This window comes from Lepidochelys kempii, chromosome 1 (assembly GCF_965140265.1).
Source record: "Lepidochelys kempii isolate rLepKem1 chromosome 1, rLepKem1.hap2, whole genome shotgun sequence".
Taxonomy (NCBI): Eukaryota; Metazoa; Chordata; order Testudines; family Cheloniidae; genus Lepidochelys; species Lepidochelys kempii.
This window is the reverse complement of record NC_133256.1, coordinates 27,771,001-27,791,060: the sequence shown is the minus strand read 5'-3', so window position 1 is coordinate 27,791,060 and position 20,060 is coordinate 27,771,001. Positions and strand designations below refer to the sequence as shown.

The window sequence follows — 20,060 nt, the reverse complement described above, 5'->3', positions numbered from 1 at the left end:
ATTCCAACACAACGGGGGCCCCAGTCCTGATTAGGGTGTTTAATAAACTTTAATAGTTTAATAACGTTTTTAAAGTTTTTAAAGTTTAATAAACTTTAATAGTAATCTTTTTTTTTTTTTTTTATGAATCAACTGTGTAGCCATATGTAACTTCTGGTTTCTTCTCTTTGTGAACTGTTTTATTCCCCCCCCCCTCTTTTTTCTAGTTATAGAATTTACAACACATTTCATCCATCTCATCATATGCACCCATACAAAGATCAAAGGATTGATATTTTTTTTTGCATGCTAGTAATAAAACAAATGTCTCTTAAAATTGCACAGTTGTTCCACAGTGTTTGTGTTAGTGTGGTGCATGATTTTTGCAAAAACTTAGAGACTCTTTCCTTTGCAAACTTCTACCTTATTTCTGGATAAGTATTGACTAGACAGTGATATTGAAAGCAATGTGTGTAACCTAGAGATGTGCTTACATGGTGGTATTTGTAGGCAGGTTCAGTTTCATACCAGAGCACAAATAGCCTTTACTTTGAACCCTTATTTTATAACTGTAATGGAAATTGCACTCATAAATCTGGGCAGGATTGTGCAACCCTTGATCATACCTGGAAGCACTTGCTCATGCAAGGAGTGCCATTGATTTCAGTGGGACTGCCCATGTGAGTAAAAGTGGCAAAACTGTAAATGTAAGTTACTGCTATTAGGTTTTTGCTCCCATAGATTAACCTTAAACTTGCACTAGCTGCGTTTCTCTTTCTTTCACTTATTAGCCAAAGATGTGACTTACATCTGCCCATTCACTGGAGCTGTAAGAGGAACCCTGACTGTTACAAACTACAGGCTATATTTCAAAAGCATGGAAAGGGTAAGCTTTGTAACCATTTGATTCCTTTGTCTTCTGTATGTTCTGAAGCGCTGGACCTGCCGTTATGACTGTAAAAATAGCGGTTATATGTTTTGGTGGTTGGTTTATTTGTTTTTTCCTTTTAAACTAATAAATTTTAACTGTCTCCAGGACCCACCGTTTGTCCTAGATGCTTCTTTAGGTGTGATCAACAGAGTGGAGAAAATTGGGGGTGCTTCCAGCCGTGGTGAGAATTCGTATGGGCTGGAGATTGTATGCAAGGTAAGTGGTCCTGGGGAGAAGATTTCGAAGTGAGCTGTAGCTCACGAAAGCTTATGCTCAAATAAATTGGTTAGTCTCTAAGGTGCCACTAGTACTCCTTTTCTTTTTGCGAATACAGACTAACACGGCTGCTACTCTGAAACCCTTTTTAAAGAGGGTGTCCCGCTGCCTGGTATGGGACACAGCTAAGCGTGCTAAGCTCAGATTGCCAGAAAACAGGGCTTGTTCCCCAAACTGGTGGTACACTCTATAATAAAATTTCAGCAAGCCAGTGACAAATGTATGCTTCCAAAATACTATACTAGTTATTATGGAGCCACAGACAGTTCCCTTCAGGCCCTCTAGCCCCTTATGCACCACCAAGACTAACCAGACTTCTGTGATAAATGATTACTAAAACCAGAAATCACATGTTTGGTTCATCTAGTCCAAAGAACCAGACACCCACCCCAGGTCAAAATATACTTCAGATCCTATCAAAAACCACACTGGTAGCCAATCCTTTAGTAAACTAAAGGTTTATTAATATAAAAAAAGGGAAGAGAGTTATTAAATGGTTAAAGTACATCATATACATCACAGTTGATTTCAGAGTTTGTAGACCAAGATAACAGCAGTGATGTTAAATCTGCTAGCTTGCAATAAGTCTCTCTGCATCACCCAAAAGATTGGGGGGCCTCAGTCCATTGTTCAAAGCTTCCCTTTGTTAGAAATCATAATCCAGAGATGTGGAGCAGGGAAGAGGCAAAGAGGTGATGTCACAGTCTCCATTTATATCCTCTTCTAGGACATTCGAAACTTACGGTTTGCTCATAAACCTGAGGGACGAACTAGGCGATCCATATTTGAGAACTTAATGAAATACGCTTTTCCAGTATCCAATAATTTGGTAGGTATTTCTCCTGCTGTTACCAGAAGATGCAGATTGTTGGTGCACAGCACTATTTTTATGGGGCGATTTTATTTGTGAGAGGAGAAATGCTGATATTAAATCCTTTCTGGGTATGTCTACACTGTGCCAGCTGACTTGGGCTAAGGGGCTCAGGCTAAGAGGGTGTTTAATTGCAGCGTAGACGCTTGGGCTGCAGCCAGAGCTCTGGGACCCTCCCATCTCTCAGGGTCCTAGAACCTGAACATCTACAGTGCAGTTCAACAGCCCCTTAGCCCGAGTCAGTTGGCACAGGCCTGCCGCAGGTTTTTAATTGCAGTGTAGACGTACCCTATGTGGACAAAATGCTGCTTAGATCGAGGTCTTCTGGAATTCTAGGTGTGTTGAAACGACAGGCGGTCTGGTTTAGTGATTAAAGCCCAAGAGCAAGAGACCCGAGATTGGATTCTGTTCCTGTATCTGTCACAGACTTCCAAGATGATCTTGGGCAAGTCACTTTTTTGTCTCATTTTCCCATTTCTAAAATAATAATAAATTGCTTACTCCCCAGGAGTGCTGAGACTTTATTAATTAATATCTGTAAAGCAATGCGATGTTAAATGGGAAGTATTCTTTAAGTGTAAATTATTATTATTATTATTTATTAATAGTTATTAAATGCCCGTACGGCCTCAAAGCCTGCTCTACTAAAGTCAATGGGAGTCTTTTCATTGATTTCATGGCAGTTAGAGCAGCAGTTTGTCACATTTTACATGAAATTGTTTGAGCAAATTTCATAAATTCCCCAATCCTGCAACTTTGTGTGCATGTTCATTCTGTGCCTGCATTGTGGAGACCCACTGATGTGAGTATCAGTGAGAGAACTCCCCTGTGCCACACTTGAGTGGGACCTACTTATTTCAGCGGGGCTCTGTGCAGACAGATTGCTGCGTCCACTTGCAAGAAGTTGCAGGATCATGCCATATTTTGAAACTGAAATATAGTATATTCTTCATGTGTAAAGGAAATGCAACTCCTCTGTGTCACTGTACAATTATTTGAGAAGCCTGGGTGGGGACTTTTCTCACTGATGCTCACATGCTTGTAATGGAGCAAAATGTTCCGGATACAATGAAATCTGTCAGAGGTTCACAGTCAATATTTGGCTGACTACTCTCGCATCTGCAGAACAGCTGGTCCAGCTGGTCCGTTCAAGGATGTGATGACCATGCAGTTGTTGCTTTAGTAAAGGATGCACTTCTACATAATGTGTGAGAGGAGCCTTCTTGCCACACAAGTCATTTTCTTTTAATAATAAACACCTTTTGTCCCTGTGATGTAGGAGGTAATAGATCAGTGTGATAATGAACATGGAGGAATGTACGTTGGTGTGTTAATTACACTGTAGAGCGGGCGTGTCAATTACTTTACAAAGGCTTGAAGAAAAGTAGTGTCGTAGAAACAAAAGAAGAGTCACCGGTTATTATCTGAGATGTCAGATAACATGGAAAATGAACTTTGAGTATTTAATGGTAAATGTTCTTTCTCTCAGCCCCTTTTTGCATTTGAATACAGAGAGGTTTTCCCTGAAAATGGCTGGAAGGTGTATGACCCTATTTTGGAGTACAGAAGACAGGTAGGTGCTCGTTTCACATCCTTGCTCCTGTACGTTATTCTCTGGAAGGTAAGGTCTTGGCTGGAATAGAATTACTGATGGTGTGTAAGGAGGAAGAACCCAACTCAGAAGTGTCTGCAGGGTCAGGGCAGTGGTCAGCATATTTCAGTAACTGACAGCAGAGGTCCAGCCCCGCAGGCAGTAACAACACCTTAAACATTAGTGTAAAGGGGACTCAGGTTGCTGCTATTTTCCTGATAACGTGGTAAAAACACCTGTGGCCTCTGTCTACACTGTCGGCTACAGAGGTGCTGGCAGCTGCTGAAATGAGTGCTAATTTTGCTAGTATAGGCACAAGCCCATTGAACTTTCTAGGGTATGTCTACGCTTAAAACCACGACCATGTTTCTCCCATCACTGTAGTTTATGCGCCTGCCCGAGAGGCAGTTGTTAGGTCGATGGGAGAATTCTTTTCTCAAACTAGCACTGTTTACACCAGGGGTAAGAGGGTTTTTCACACCCCAAGAGATACAGCTATACCAATGTAAGTTTTCAGTGTAGATCAGCCCCTATTTAATGATGGGTGTTACGGTTTTTCCATCATGCTTTAATTAGTTTTAATCCTTTTTCTAGACATTTACAGTTTCCTAAGGGTTTTTTTCTTTTTAAATAAAAAATGTTTCTTTAAAGAGTTTTTTTAAAATGTTTTAAGTAGGAAGTTGGAAGGAGAAAATCCATATAAATATTGTAATATATACTGTACATTGTCTTGGGGGCTATTTTAAGGGATCAACCTAGGCAGGGTAAGGTACAAATGTCCATAGCCTGGAACAAAGATTTGGAGTGTATCCAAACTGGCCTTTACAAAGGTGTTAACTACTTTGAGTTACTTGGCAATAGTTAACTTGAGGTAACGAACTCTAGGGGTACGTCTACACTGCAATAAAAGACCCATGGTGTGGCCATACTGGCCTGGGTCAGCTGACTTGGGATTGCGGGGCTTGGGCTGCCAGGCTATAAAATTGCAGTATAGACATTCAGGGCGCAGGGTGGGGGAACCCTACCAACTTCTTCCTAGTGTAAATACTGCCTAGGATTATGTCTTCTCTGCAAGAAAAGTGGGTTATTTGCATTGAGATAGCTCTCTCAATGTAAAATCAGAGGGGAGACAACGCACAGGTATATATGTAATTGAGATCAACCATCTTTCTTCCCCCCCACCCCATCCCTCAAGCCTAGGGTTTACCTTGACTAGTTACATTAAGGTAAAAATTACAAAGCCTTGTCTCCTCTAGGATGTTACATCGAGTTAGCTATCTCAGTGTAAAAACACACTTGGGTTTTGCAGTGAAGACAAGGCATGATCTGAATTCTGACTGTGATGAAAGGTTTGCTTAGGTCCTGAATCATGAGGGTATTTGTCCCTTGCCAAACTTTGGGGTATTTCGATCTATTTATTTATTGCTGTTTGTAACTCTGGATGTTCTCATTGTCTGGGTCTGTATAAGTAAGTGTCTGATCCTTGTTTTGAATCTTTACTTGAATCTTATTGAATGCATCGGATAATGTGTAAATAATATGATATTCTTGTTAAAATAATAACTGTCCATTAATAAATCAGTATTGTGTTCCTGGCATGGTACTGGGATTTGTGCATACTATAACAAAACTGGGATAATATAGCAAATTCGATAATGAGATTACCTGTCTGTGACCATATGAAGTGTGAACAGAAATCACAGAGGCAAAATGTATGTGTTATCTAGAGAACCTCTGGAATGGATTTAAAAAAAAATTCTGGGAGAGCTGGTTTTGGCTCAAGCTGTGCATTGATTCTACAGGGACCCCATGGTCTTGCATCTTAATTGGCATCTCACGGACCAAGTGGATCTTTTCTCTCTGGATGCGGGAGTAGAGGGCAACAAGTAGAAGCCAGCTGTCAGGCATTCAGAAAAGGTCTGACTTCTGGAGGAGGATAGGGTTGCCAATGCCAGATGTGTTTGAAACCATGGATGTGATGTGATCTCTTCAAATTTGCATAAATGGTCTAGAGGAGATGGCTACAATAGAGATCCTGGAGATGAGGAAGGATCTGCTAAGTGAACCCCAAACTACTCTGTAAATGTCCCTGAGGAAAGAGAGAAGCGTGTAACTTATTAAAAATGATCAGTCACATAAAATGACGGAGAATAATAAACAACGTGTAGAGAACAAAAGGACCTGAGAGAGGCTTGGGTCTGAGTTGGTAATTGAGATCATATGTGGCAAATTAAATTTCAAACTGAAATCGCTCCCTGATTTTTATTACACGCTGACTGGCAAAATATGAAACAGAACTGCCAAGTGAATAAAATTCCGCTAAGCCCAAAAGGCTTCTAGATGACTTGGGAATAACGTAAAGCTTTCAAGTTTCAAACAAGGTGGGGAGCAATTGGAAAATCTTACAAGGGGTTCTGAAGCTCGAAATGTGTGATGCTTCCCCAAGGAAGGTGTGCTGGAATGATACTATGCTCTGGTTAGATGCGTGGTAGAATCTCAGCATGCAGGTTTCAGAACAAACAAATAGGAAAAGATACTTGAAGCGGTGCTGGAGAGGGAAGAGCATCAATGCTTGCCCAGAAGCAGAAAGGTAGAGAAAGAGAACAGATTTTTAAAAGGGAACATTTCCTAGGAAGGGAAAACAGGAATTGATCGGAAAAACGATTCAAAATCAGGCTTAGTGTAGAATCTTCCCTCAATTAGACTCTGATTCAGTAAAGCAGTTAAGCACGTGCTTAACTTTAAGCATGAGACTAGTGGTTTGGGTTTCAGTGGAAAGTACTTATGCTTAACTTTAAGCACATGTGCTTTATGGGATTGTGGCCTTCACATCCGGTCTAATTCAATGCCTGCATTTTCACCATGTGACCAACAGGGGGCGTGATTCAGGTGAATAAAAGTCCATATGCTGCATGTTTAGATGATGTGAATGTAAGTAACAAGAGATTAAAGATTAGCATGAGCCAATACTATGAGGCAGATAGCGTCTGGTCCCTGAATGGAGGGGGCATAAGTTGCTTTCCTCCCTGTGCCCTCATGCAGGGACTCTGCACAGATGCGGCTCTTTATGCTCCTGAGTTCAGGGACTGCAAGTGGTGCGAGCCTACCTGGAGAAGATAAACCATCTCCCTTCCAGGCATCTATACCTCTCTGTATGTCAGCTTGTCTCCCTGTCAAATCGCATTGACCTGCTCCCTGCTTCAGGGAGTGTCACTTTAAATCTTGCTCAGTCCTTTAATCACCTCCCTTCACAGGAATCCAGTCCCTTTGTAACTGTTTATAGCCCTTTGATCTGCTAATGCCCCACTTTAGGAAAACAAGGCATGTAGCTAGACAGAGACAGGAGGTAGGAAGGGTCCTTGCAACTCATAGCCTCCCTCATTCTCTTCCAAGTGTGTATCAGGATGTTCTCATCTGGGAAGCCATTGTGTTGACTTCCTGCTCAGCCCCCACTGAATTAAAGCATTACAGGCATATAATAAACATTCCACTGCTCCCAGTACAAGTTAGATCAGTACAATCATACAGGAAATTCTAATAACCCACCATAGTTATACAGTAACCTCACCTTGCTGACCAGGTCCCTTTCAGGGTTCATAAAATTCTTCCGTCTCAGTATTCTTAGATTATTACATACTAGTTCCACAACTGCTACACAGGGTGCTATAGGAAAAAGTGCTTCTGGATCCCAGAATTCCTGGGTGCAGCCACATACCAAAACAGTTGTGTCAAAACAGCATTGGTGTGTGGACACCCTAAACCACAGCTTGTCAGTTCCTTATGAGAAGTCCCAGTTGGCATGGGGGACTGGTTGATGGGAATCCCACGTCCTCTGAACCATGTCCTGACACAGTTACTAACATTGCTCCTTTATTTTCTCTCTCCTTTTTCCATTGTCTGTCTCCCCCCTGCTCCCCCCTTCTCTTTTCCATGTGCTTTACTGACTCTTCTCCCTTCTGGTCTCTCCTCCACCTTGTCTGGTGGCTCCCATCCCCACTCACCAAAAAGGGGTGCCTGTTGTGAGCATCACTGGGGTGCCATCCAAGGTTGATCTGAGTGACAGAGAAGAAGAGAAGCTTGGGCTGGCCGGCTCCTGTCCTGGGCTCTGTTCCTGCAGCCAGTTACGTTAGGGGCCACAATGGGAGCAGGGAGAAAGTTGCTGTCAAAGCATTGCCTCACCTGTTTCACAATGTATTTTCCGTGTGTGATGTGGATTTGGGTCTTGTAGTTTTACCCACCCTCACTGATATTCTCCACTGCTTGGTCTCCATGAGCTAAATCACTGTCCCTCTTGCAGGGGAGCACTTTACCAACCCCATCACAAAGACAAGAGAGATAACTGGCCATTTCATACAACTGGCATTGCTGCCATACGTTTCCTTCCTTAATACAGACACGCTTGTATATGCCCTTGAATTTAAATTCTTAGAAGTGACGGCAAAGTCCGCTGGTCTCTTTCCTTGGGCTGGGGACCCTGTAGTAGTTGATTTTCTTAACTACTGTTTCATATGCAGGGAATTCCCAATGAAAGCTGGAGAATAACCAAGATAAACGAGCGCTACGAGCTGTGTGATACATACCCTGCCATTCTAGTCGTGCCCGTGAATATTCCCGATGAAGAATTAAAGAGAGTGGCATCTTTCAGATCAAGGGGTCGCATACCAGTGAGTATAACAGAGGAAGACACGTCAATGTGGTTTTATAAAGACATTTGTACCATAAATAATGCAATGATCAGACAAAGGATGCCAGGGAGCAAATCCAAATGGTTGATGGATAATAAATGCAACGGGAAGACTTCTGCAAGGAGTTTGAAGGCAGCATTTTCATGAAAGAGACATAGACTAAACTGAAGTGCTAAGAAGATAAGAAAATTGAACTAAATCCAGACTGCAATACAACTTAATTTTCTAGGATACAAAATTAGCCCGTTTAATTCAAAATTTTCTGCCTTTTCTGATTTTTGGGGGGTAACTGAATACTTTTTTTCTGAAGTCTTATATTACGGTTGAGGAAGACTCTTATTAACATCAGGTTATAAATAAGGAATGCCATAAACATTACCTTTATTATTTCAGCAGCAAACCAATATTATGCTATTTGCTTCACAGGAATATAAAAAGATAAGTCCCTGCCCAAAGGAGCTTACAGTTTAAATGGGGAAAATTAAAACAAAATTCAGCACAATGGGCATGCGTGAAAAAGGGTGTGTCTTACTGAGCACATAACTGAATGACAGGAGAATTAGCTGTACTACATTTAAAAGCCAGGTTTAAGCATATTCTTACATTCGTAAGTGGGTCCAGATTTGGGAACGTACAGAAGTTAAAGAACAAAATACAGGACAGTGCTTTCACTTTAATTTAGTCACGACTTAATTTGGTCCAATCCTCTGGAACCAAACCAAATACAAGGAATGGATCCAACAGAATCAGTTACAGATCAATCATTTCACTATCCTACTGAATTCCTGTCTCCATTTTTTTCCTGTGTATTGTGAAAGGTTTTGTCATGGATTCATCCCGAAAGCCAAGCTACGATCACGCGCTGTAGCCAGCCGATGGTTGGAGTGAGTGGAAAGCGAAGCAAAGAGGATGAAAAGTATCTTCAGTCCATCATGGATTCCAATGCTCAGTCCCATAAAATCTTCATCTTTGACGCGAGGCCTAGCGTTAATGCCGTAGCCAATAAGGTTAGATGTGCTCTCTCAGCAGCAGAGGATGTTGCCATTCAGAGCTAGCCTACTGCCCTCCTTTAATATTATCCGTGTGGACGAAGATGGGGTTGCCGTGGTAGAATTGTTGCATTGACAATGGCTCCAATTGTGCAGCTAGATTTGTGCAGGAAGACCCTTGCCACCTACACAGAGTCCTGCTGATGTCAGTGGAACTTTGTGTAGGTGGAAGGATCCACCTACATGAATCCAGTTGCAGGATCAGGGCCTCAGACTGTAGAGGAAGAAAAGACCCCTAAGCCAGCCACAGAGGGTTTAAGAACAGGCTTTGTTCAGGGTGTTTTGTTCAGAACAGAGATTCTGGCACCTTGAATCTTGGATGCTTCTGTTTTTCTGTGCCCAGCAGCTTGGGCCTGTTTCTGAAAGTGTTGAGCACCCTCTGTGCATATTGTCTTTAACAGGACCTGTGGATGTTCAGGACCATTGGAAATAGGGCCTGAGATGCCTCGAGCTGGGCATCTGAAATCCATGGTCGCTTTTGAAAATGTGATGACCTGTCGTGTGATTTATCAGAGTCAGACAGTCAGTGGAATGACTAATAAAGCAGCCCAGGACCAGACCCGTGTTTTAATGTTGTTATGTAGCATACAATAGATATCGGGCTTTGTTTACATGCAAGAATCCCTTTTCTGCCTAGGATCTGGATTTTCTCTATGTTCATCACCCTTTAAAGGGCAATTACCAGTGGGAAAAATGCTGCCCTTCCCATAGGATCCCAAAGTGGGACTGCCAGACTGTAGCATAGTGAGTCTGATGAATTTGTAACTTCAGCGGTGGTAACTAATAATTATCAAAAATAAAAATTAACCTTTGTATATGATATTCAGCAGTTTAACATAGGTACAAATTATAGTATTAAGGAAAAACCATTTCTGCAGGAAAAATCTATTAAGATTATGTACAGGAATAGCCTTGTCCCTGTTTGTAAAATGAATACAATGCATAGGTCTGTTTCCTGCTTTCTTTCATCAGGATTTTGATAGCCTATTTGTAATTGTTTTGATAATACAGGACAAATATTATTTGATATGTAAATGCTACTGGGTTGAAAGACCAAACACAATTTTGTTGATGATTTTCTATGGGTTTGTTTTTGTTTCCCAGGCTAAAGGAGGGGGCTATGAAAGTGAGGATGCCTATCAGAATGCAGAATTAGTTTTCTTGGACATTCACAATATTCATGTTATGAGAGAATCATTGAGAAAACTGAAGGAGATTGTATATCCTAACATTGAGGAGACTCATTGGCTGTCCAATTTGGAATCGACTCATTGGCTGGAACATATCAAGGTGTGCATATGTGTTAGTATCCGTGATGTATGTATCTATCTAACTGAAAGGAGGGGTCATTCTACTTTCTGCTTCTATAAAAGCAGAAGAGTCTTTCTACTCCTGGGGCAGCTGCGAAGCAGCTGCTACTTTGTGTTTCATTTCAGACTCAGAATATTACAGAATAAGACCCTGATCCTGCAAAGACTTACACATGTGCTTAACTTTATGCACTCTCAGGAGTTCCACTGCGGTCAATGGGAAGTTCATTGGGATTCATAATGAGTAAAGTTAAGCACATGCATATAGGTAAGCACATGTTGGGATTGGGGCCAATGTCCAAGTTTTCTCTCTCACAGAGACTTTATATTAGTTCTTTCTTTCATTCTTGTTTTTCTTACTCTCTATAAAAGTAATCTGCACTAAAAATATATGTTTTTCACTTTGTATGGGAGAAAATATAAATGGCACCAGATGAATTATTAAGTCGTTTTCATCCCCCAGAAGGAAATCTTTTTAAATAAGATTCTCTATAATCCTGATAAACCAAGAGAGAGAAAGAAATGAGGGGCCTATTTGTGTAAAGTGCTGAGTACCATCAGCTTCCCCTGCTTTAGGTGGGTATTAAGGGCTCCCAGTTGCAAACAGCTGGAGAGAGAGAGAAAAAGCCATTTATGTATAAATAAGAAGCTTTCAGCTGCCACATTAACATAGATTTTTGCTAGATTTGGCCTACGATTTTTATCCTATGTTGTTGTTTCACTGAAAATCAGCAAGGGTTTTTCCTCTCCAAAATGTAAATTTGGTATGTGAGTACATACTACACAGTTGTCCCAGGGAAAGCCAATAGTTTCAAGTCTAAAAGTAGGAGGTAGCAAGCCAAATCTTTGGGAAGAGTAGTACACTATGTTGTTTGTCCTGCACTGTTCCTTACAGCTGAATAGTTTGATGTCAGCTGTTCAGTTGGCAGAACATATTTAGCCAAAGTAAATCAGTATTCTATGGGTGCGTGTGTTTATAGATAGCTATTTTGGGGGGGTGAATAACCTATTAATGTAAAAATGCCTAATGCACTAACACAAGGGTGAGCAAACTTTTTGGCCCGAGGGCCACATCCGGGTGAGGAAATTGCTTGCATGGCCGGGGCAAGGATGCTGAGGTGCGGGGTGTGGAAGGGGGTGCGGTGTGCAGGAAGGGGCTCAGGGCAAGGGGTTGGGGCAGAGGAGGGGTGCGGAGCATATGAGGGGGCTCACGGAAGGGGGTTAGGGTGCAGGAGGGGGCTCAGGCAGGGGGTTGGGGCGCAGGAGGCGGCAGGGGGCTCAGGGCAGGGAGTTGGGGTGCGGTGTGCAGGAGGGGTTCAGGCTCCGGCTCAGCACCACTTACCTAGAGCGGCTCCAGGGTGGCAGCGGCATGCACCGGGGCCAGGACCGGCTCCCTGCATGCTTGCCCTGGGGCTGCGCCACACCGCATCACTCTGGGAAGCGGCTGGTACCATGTCCCCGCGCCGCCCCTGGGAGTCGGGGGGGGTGGGGAGGGCCTCACGTGTTTTCCTCGCCTGTAGGTACCTCCCCCGAAGCTCGCATTAGCCACGGTAACCCATTCCTGGCCAATGGGAGCTTTGGGAGAGGTACCCACAGGCAAGAGCAACATACGGAGCTCTCTGCCGCCCCACCCCCAGGGGCTGCAGCGATGTGGTGTGGCCGCGTCCCGGAGCAGCGCGGAGCCCGCATCCAAAGCCCCGAGGGGCCAGATCTGGCTCGCAAGCCGTAGTTTGCTCACCCCTGCACTAACACTTGGAACAAGGGCTTGTCTACATGGGGAAATTGACCAGTTTAGCTACAGTGGGAATAATTATTCCAGCTATACCAGCCAGTTTCCCTATGTACACAAGCCCCAAGTCTCACTCATCTGACAAAATTAGATTACCTATATTTGCAGGGTTAGCACATAAAGGTCAACTCCCTGAAATTATGCATTTACAGGAAAAAAGGATAGTAAAGAACTGTTCTTGGAAAAGCAGGCTTGACAGTTTCTTCCTGTGGGAAAATACAACCAATCTAGGTTTCCCATGTACACTACTGCTGTAGCCGAGACAAGGGACTTGGTTACAGCAGCGCTGTTCCCTAACATGATTAAAACAGGATTAAAATTTTAGCATAGATGGGATTTAATTGTGTCCAGGGAACTGGGTTTAAATTCTGGACTGACCAAGTATTTCATCTGGCTACTGGGACACTTCCAGAGTCATGTCTACCCTACAACTTGTAACCTCACTAGGGCATAACCACTCTGTAACCAAGCCCCTGTCTCAGTTATAATTGTGAAGTTTGGGCCTGATTCCAAAAGTGTTGACATGGCCCTTCGGCCTGATTCCAAAAGTGTTGACATGGCCCTTGGGCCTGATTCCAAAAGTCCCTAGACATGGCCCTTGTCTTGTCTAGTGATGTCACAGGCAATTCTCCACTTGTAGTTCATATTCTATGGAGAAACTTCACTAGTGCCCTGTCTGTGTTTCAGCTAATTCTTGCCGGCGCTCTTCGGATTGCTGATAAGGTGGAGTCGGGGAAAACCTCTGTGGTTGTGCACTGCAGCGACGGCTGGGACCGAACAGCTCAGCTCACTTCTCTGTCCATGCTCATTCTCGATGGCTACTATCGAACAATAAGGGGGTTCGAGGTGCTTGTGGAGAAGGAATGGCTGAGCTTTGGGCACAGATTTCAGCTGGTGAGTCAATAGCCTTTTGAGCAGATTCAGTTGCTAGGTGTTGAATGAAGAGCATCTCACTGGATTAGTGACATAGGCAAAAGGTCTATATATGTTCCTTTAATCAATGTTACTTGATCAGAGCTGAGCTCAGAGTAAAGGTGAATGCCACTGAAAAGCATTATATCCTTCAGGTTTCAGAGTAGCAGCCGTGTTAGTCTGTATCCGCAAAAAGAACAGGAGGACTTGTGGTACCTTAGAGACTAACAAATTTATTTGAGCATAATTTTTCATGAGCTACAGCTCACTCGTTGATTTTTGCTCATTGTCCTTAGACTGCAGTCAGTTGATGTTGGTTAATGTTATCTGATCTAATACTGTATCTAATACTTACCTGTGGCACTGATTTCATTATGTGATCTTGGGTGGTCACTTAACAGTTTTCCCATCTTCTTACTTGTGATGTTATCCCCCGTTTTACATGTGGGGAAACTGAGGTAGTCGAGTGATTGACGGCCCAATCCAGCAAAACAGTAAACCATGTGCTTAAACTGTAAGGAGATGATTAGTCCCATCTATAAAAGGGAGATAACGATGCTGATCTTCTCTGTAAAGCACTTTGAGATCTACATCTGAAAAGTATTCTATAAGAGAGAGGTATTATTATTACCTACATGCTTAAGACCAGAAGAGTGGCTATTCTGGGTCAGACCAATGGTCCATTTGGCCCACTATCCCGTCTTCCAGCAATGGCTAATGTCAGGTGCTCCAGAAAGAACGAACAGAACAGGGCAGTTATTGAGTGATCCATCTCGTTGTCCAGCCCCAGCTTCTGGCAAACGGAGGTTTAGGGACAACCGGAGCATGGGGTTGTGTCCCTGACCATCTTGGCTAATAGCCATTGAACTTATCTAATTCTTTTTTTGAACCCAGCTACACTTTTGGCCTTCACAATATCTCCTGGCAATGAGTTCCATAGGTTTGCTGTGCATTGTATGTACTTGTATGTACAAGTACTTCCTTTGTTTGTTTTAAACCTGCGGCCTGTTAATTTCATTGGATGACCCCTTGTTCTTGTGTTGTATGAAGAGGTAAATAACACTTCTCTATTCACTCTCGCCACACCATTCATAGACCTATTCTGTCATTCCTATATATTTTGTACCCTGGTATTACTGTGTCCCATTATTATTCCACCAAGTTTCTGTGAGGGCTATTATATCAATATACTCATTTAATACCAGGCACTCAAGTTCACCCATTTTAGGATTTAGACATCAGCATTTGTATCCAAGCACTTATAAAAAGTTGTCAGTATTAAGTTGGGTACAATTGCGTGCCTTCATGTGATGTAACTGAATGGGACTCTTTTTCATCTGAATTTTCTCTGGACTTCCTACATGTACTTTATCAATTTCTATCCTCTCCTCTTTAGTAGGATATAGATTATCCCCTCTAATAAATCCTCCCCTAATGGATGTCTCCGTCCAGACCGTGTGGTCCTACGCACCTCTCAGCCTTCCCCCAGCCTTTAATTTAAAAAGTCTTCTACGACCTCTATGGCTTCAGTGCTTGCTGAATTGGGACCTTAAGTGATTTGCCCAAGGCCATGCATCCAGGTCAGTGTCAGAGGCCTACTTCTTAGGGGCATTTTCATAACTACCTCTCATGGGGTGGTGAGGATGAGCAAGTGTTTGTACAGGGCTTGGCAGCTAGGAAGTGCTATGTTATAATTATCATTAGGGGCTGTGTTTCTGTGTAACGCTTGGCTCCATTATATTGTACTACTGATTGAAGAGGAGGATGATGATATATATAATTGAAAGGAACAAAAGTTTAAACTTTTTCTAGTCTAGTTTGAACTCTAGCTGGTAAATGAAATCCATGTCGGAATAACATCTGGAGCTTCTATTCAGATCACTTTTGTTTTTAGTTCTTTCTTAAGTGCACTTAATATGTCCCTCAGAAATGATCTCACTTCAAATACTAGAGGACTAGCTGTCCAGAACTTCTGCACTTACTAATATAAACACAGCAAAATCAGGACACTTTTAGACTATCTTACAGCTATTGCGGGCTGCTGCATTGGTAACCCAGGTACACAGAATCCAAGCAATTTTTGTGAAGCACTGTATTAGTTCATGTTCTTTTTTTGTTTTGCATCAGAGAGTTGGCCATGGAGATAAGAATCATGCAGATGCAGACAGATCTCCCGTATTTCTCCAGTTCATTGATTGTGTCTGGCAAATGACAAGACAGGTAAATTTCTAAGCTGCAAACATGCTTTATGCAGGACTTAGATGGGTGTGTCTGGCCAGTAATCTTGCTGTTCAACTTTGAAATTAAAATACAGCATCCTCTGTGTGGCTTTTTTGTTCTTTTCTGTTTTTGTTTGGGTATAATTGTCAAAAGTGACTGAGTTAGGAGCCTAACTGTCATCATTTAATCCGTATGGGATTTAGGAGCCTAAGTGACTAATACACTTTTGAAAATCAGACTTAAGCTCCTTAATCATTTTGTGACTTTTGAAAATTTTATTTTCCCCAAGTGGCATTAATTGTGTGAGAGGAGACGGGATTGAAGACAGCTGGGTTTTGTTTCACTTTAACATGTTCTAAAAGTGAATGCATTGCTCCTAAATTGTGAATGATTATGCACTGGAGTCTCCTTTACTCACAGACCAGGTACTGTACGAGCAGGGCCACTTAAATTTCTTCTGCTCTGGAGGGAACATCTCCAGGGGCTTAGAGTGAGAGCCATGCCACTGTGTCCACTCTGCACTTGGCCTCTGCGCCAGGGCCTGTAGGTTGTATTTTTATCCTTTTGACAAAGGTGGCTAGACACCATTGAAAAAAACGACCTATGATAAAAATGGTGAACAGGGATGCCATTTTAGATGGTACTTTTCAGTTGCCAAACAGGAGAGGTGGCAGCATGTCCCTTTCTTGGATGTTGCTAAAGCATCCTTCTCAGTGGTCGTCTTAATCCTTCTCTCATCAAGTTCCTTGGGAGGAGTAGGTGTTTGGGATGGACTGAATGGCAGCTGATGACGTAGACTCATAGGCATCAGAGATGGAAAAGACCCGTTATATCATCTAGCCTTGGGAATAGGGCTCAGAAGCCAGGGAGGACAGGATGGTAAGGGATACAGAACAAGATTTCCTGCTGTCCCCTTGTGTTTCCCGCACCACACCGTTTCAAACCACCCCACCCTCACACTTCTCTCTGTCCCCTGACCCTGCTCTGACTGCACCCTCACCCACTCACACATACACCATATCACGCTCGCACACAACTCCAGATCGGGCCCACCTTCCTTACTGCATAGCTCTGCCCTGACTCGAAAAAAATGGGGATACAGTTTTCACAACTTCTCCCCCCCCCCGGCCCAGGTTTTCCACCCTCTATAGAGCGAGTCAGAATTATTCAATATTCAGAAAAGTGCTGATTAAATTTTGAAAAACTATTTTTAAAACAAAAGGGGGAAAAATGTAGTGAAGCTTTGTATCTGTTTTCCAAGCAGCTCAGATTGTTGTTATACATGTGGATTACAGTACACCTAGAGGCTTCAGCCAATGTTAAGGCCTTGCATGTGATAGCAATTCCTAGGTTCCCACGACCTATTCCCAACATGTGAACTGGTTTCATGGCCTTCTGCTGCAGCCTCATGGAAGACTTCCAATTGGATGCGTGAATTGTTTCCATTTAAATAGATAGAGCTTTCACTCCTACTTAGAGTTTGTTTATTTTATATCTGCGGCACCCTTTTGTTCATAACCTCATTAAAGTTCTGGCATTAGAGACCTGCATAAAGTGCAAGCCCCAATTTAAGCAGCTCTGGGTGTATATAAATACAGTGATCAGACTCTTCGGGCCTCTGGCTTTTGCTCAGAATTCCTTACTGCACATGTAAAGCAGATTTCTGAGCAAAGCGTTTGTTCTCAGAAAGTAGTAATATGATTTTGGAGACAGAGACAGCCAAATAACACAAACAAATCCGAAATTAGAAATGCATAGGGGGTATATTCAGCTCATTAACTAACACAATTGACTGTTATAGTGGTATGTGTGTTTATTAGCAACAAGCAATGTACTAACAAAAATAAACACGCAATCTTCCTGGTTGTGTTTGAAGTTTCCTACCGCATTTGAATTCAATGACTGTTTCCTGATGATCATTCTGGACCACCTGTACAGCTGTTTGTTTGGGACTTTCCTGTGTAGCAGTGAGCAGCAGAGGGTGAAGGAGGTAAGGGCTCACCTCTTTCCAAGAATAATGCAATTCCTCAATGTTCCTAAAATGGGTGAATGATGCTGATGGCATTGTTCACGTTCCCAGTGACTCCAGTGGGAGCAAGTTTTGGCCCTAACAGGTCTTCCAGCTGAACGCTGGCATTCAGGATTCTTTCCCCCTGTAAACTGGTGTAAACTACTCAGAGCTTAATTTCTGTACTTCAGACTTGTGTACATTTCAGCGTATTCAGAATCTCTAAAGGCACCTTCAACCATTAGCCTCTGTCTTAACAGCTATCAGTTGCCTAGGAGATGTTTATCAAAAGTTCAAATAAAATCATACTTTCAACTCCCTGCCCAGGAATACTAGAAAGCGAGCTGATTGTATAAACTAAAATGTGTGCACAGTCCTACCGTGTCACATCCAGCAGACCATATGGCAGTAACAGGGTGCCAGGTGTGCGCTTTTCCTTGGAGAGAATGGAACTGCCAGCTACTAGGAGGCATGTGGCTGTAGCTCGTTACTCTAGCCTGGCCTGCCTTGGCAGAGCTCAAAGCAGTTACAAGACCCAAAGTGCAAGTGGAGGAATGTTGGGTACATTTGCATGACTTAAAACACTAAGCCAGAGTTACATGTACAACCCCAACCTGAAATCAAAAGGAAAATGAATGGCGCTCGCTCGGTCTCCACTTGCTGGAAGCACCATTTAATTACACAAAGGCTGCATCTACACTAGGGAAAATGGCATCTGTAATTCTCCCCTGGGGATGGCAACAGTGGAGGTTGTAGTCTAGTCAGGACTATGGTGTTTAATCGCTGTGTTGCATAGATGTGCACTGAGCTGAATTTGACAACACAGTGGTCAGAATCACTATTAAAACCACATTGCTGGTGAATTGTGTGTCCCAGTTTTCCCAGTGTACATGGGGCTTGAACATTTGTCATTCCAGCTTCAGAAAACCCCATCTCCTCTCCAGGCAGCCTTCCCCTTTTTGTGCCAATGATGATTCCCTTGATTGTGATGCAGGTTGAGATGAAATAAGGGATGTTTGCATGCCACAGTGTGTATATGCCTAGAAAAAAGCATACAATGTATTTTTTTTAGTTATGAAAAGGCAGCCAGATTTTTATTAATAGTAAACATATGTATATGCTGGTATAAATAGTCAAAACTGTGCAGATAAATACTAGTGTTCATATGGCTGGGTATGTAAAACAGGTTTTATTTTTTTTCCTTAAAGAACCTTCCAAAAAAGACACTGTCATTGTGGTCTTACATCAATAGCCAACTTGAAGACTTCACTAATCCCTTGTATGTGTGCTACTCCAACCATGTCTTGTATCCTGTGGCCAGCATGCGCCACCTAGAGCTTTGGGTGGGATATTACATCAGATGGAATCCAAGGATGAAACCACAGGTGACCATTTTGTTTCTAAAATACTGTGTGTGTCAAAAATCTTGTCTCTGATGTTCCTAAGGAACCAGGCACCTGGGAGCTGCACTACCTTCCAAGCCCAAGCTGCCACAGCTTAAATTTAAAAACAAAACCTATTTGCAAGCAATGTACCTGCAACGTGTGTCATTGAACTAGGTGCCTAACTTTAGTTTTAAAAATATCAGCCAGGATTTTAAAAACTGGGTGTCTGACTGTAGACTCCCAGGTAAGTGGGCTGGAAATCCCTGGGAGCTGTAGGCGCTCAGCACTTTGAGAAATCAAATCACTTGAGCAGGCATAGCATTTTCAGAAGCATCAGGTCCCGCTTACTGGAGGGACTCAGGCACCCAAGCCTCATTGAACGTCAGTGGGACTTAGGCTCGCAAATCACTGAGGCACTTTGGAAATGTTTGCCCTAGATGCGTAAAGAGAGACTTTGGGGCCTAACTTTATGCATTCACTTCTGAAAATCTTGGTCACTAGAAATCAGAAGCAGTGTTTTTAAGCATTTAGGACAAGTTAGAGATACTTAAAAGAATCTCCAAAGTGCCCTTATTCGACATCTACTGAATTAGAATCATAGAATCATAGAATATCAGGGTTGGAAGGGACCCCAGAAGGTCATCTAGTCCAACCCCCTGCTCGAAGCAGGACCAATTCCCAGTTAAATCATCCCAGCCAGGGCTTTGTCAAGCCTGACCTTAAAAACCTCTAAGGAAGGAGATTCTACCACCTCCCTAGGTAACGCATTCCAGTGTTTCACCACCCTCTTAGTGAAAAAGTTTTTCCTAATATCCAATCTAAACCTCCCCCACTGCAACTTGAGACCATTACTCCTCGTTCTGTCATCTGCTACCATTGAGAACAGTCTAGAGCCATCCTCTTTGGAACCCCCTTTCAGGTAGTTGAAAGCAGCTATCAAATCCCCCCTCATTCTTCTCTTCTGCAGGCTAAACAATCCCAGCTCCCTCAGCCTCTCCTCATAACTCATGTGTTCCAGTCCCCTAATCATTTTTGTTGCCCTTCGCTGGACTCT

General features: G+C 42.8%; 1 protein-coding gene across 7 annotated transcripts in view; it reads left to right on the top strand.

Moving 5' to 3' along the window:
* Window positions 1-20,060, top strand: part of MTMR2 (myotubularin related protein 2) — an 81,380-nt gene that overhangs the window by 59,210 nt on the left and 2,110 nt on the right. For 5 of the 7 annotated variants that reach the window (XM_073337741.1, XM_073337802.1, XM_073337762.1 and 2 more), the window contains 11 exons: window positions 771-865; window positions 1,016-1,126; window positions 1,914-2,015; window positions 3,547-3,630; window positions 8,163-8,312; window positions 9,152-9,340; window positions 10,487-10,672; window positions 13,169-13,375; window positions 15,521-15,613; window positions 17,490-17,603; window positions 18,830-19,006. In XM_073337741.1, coding sequence (XP_073193842.1) covers window positions 771-865; window positions 1,016-1,126; window positions 1,914-2,015; window positions 3,547-3,630; window positions 8,163-8,312; window positions 9,152-9,340; window positions 10,487-10,672; window positions 13,169-13,375; window positions 15,521-15,613; window positions 17,490-17,603; window positions 18,830-19,006 — 1,508 coding nt within the window. The remainder of the gene's footprint in view (window positions 1-770; window positions 866-1,015; window positions 1,127-1,913; window positions 2,016-3,546; window positions 3,631-8,162; window positions 8,313-9,151; window positions 9,341-10,486; window positions 10,673-13,168; window positions 13,376-15,520; window positions 15,614-17,489; window positions 17,604-18,829; window positions 19,007-20,060) is intronic. The other 2 variants (XM_073337782.1, XM_073337772.1) reach the window with 2 other exon arrangements.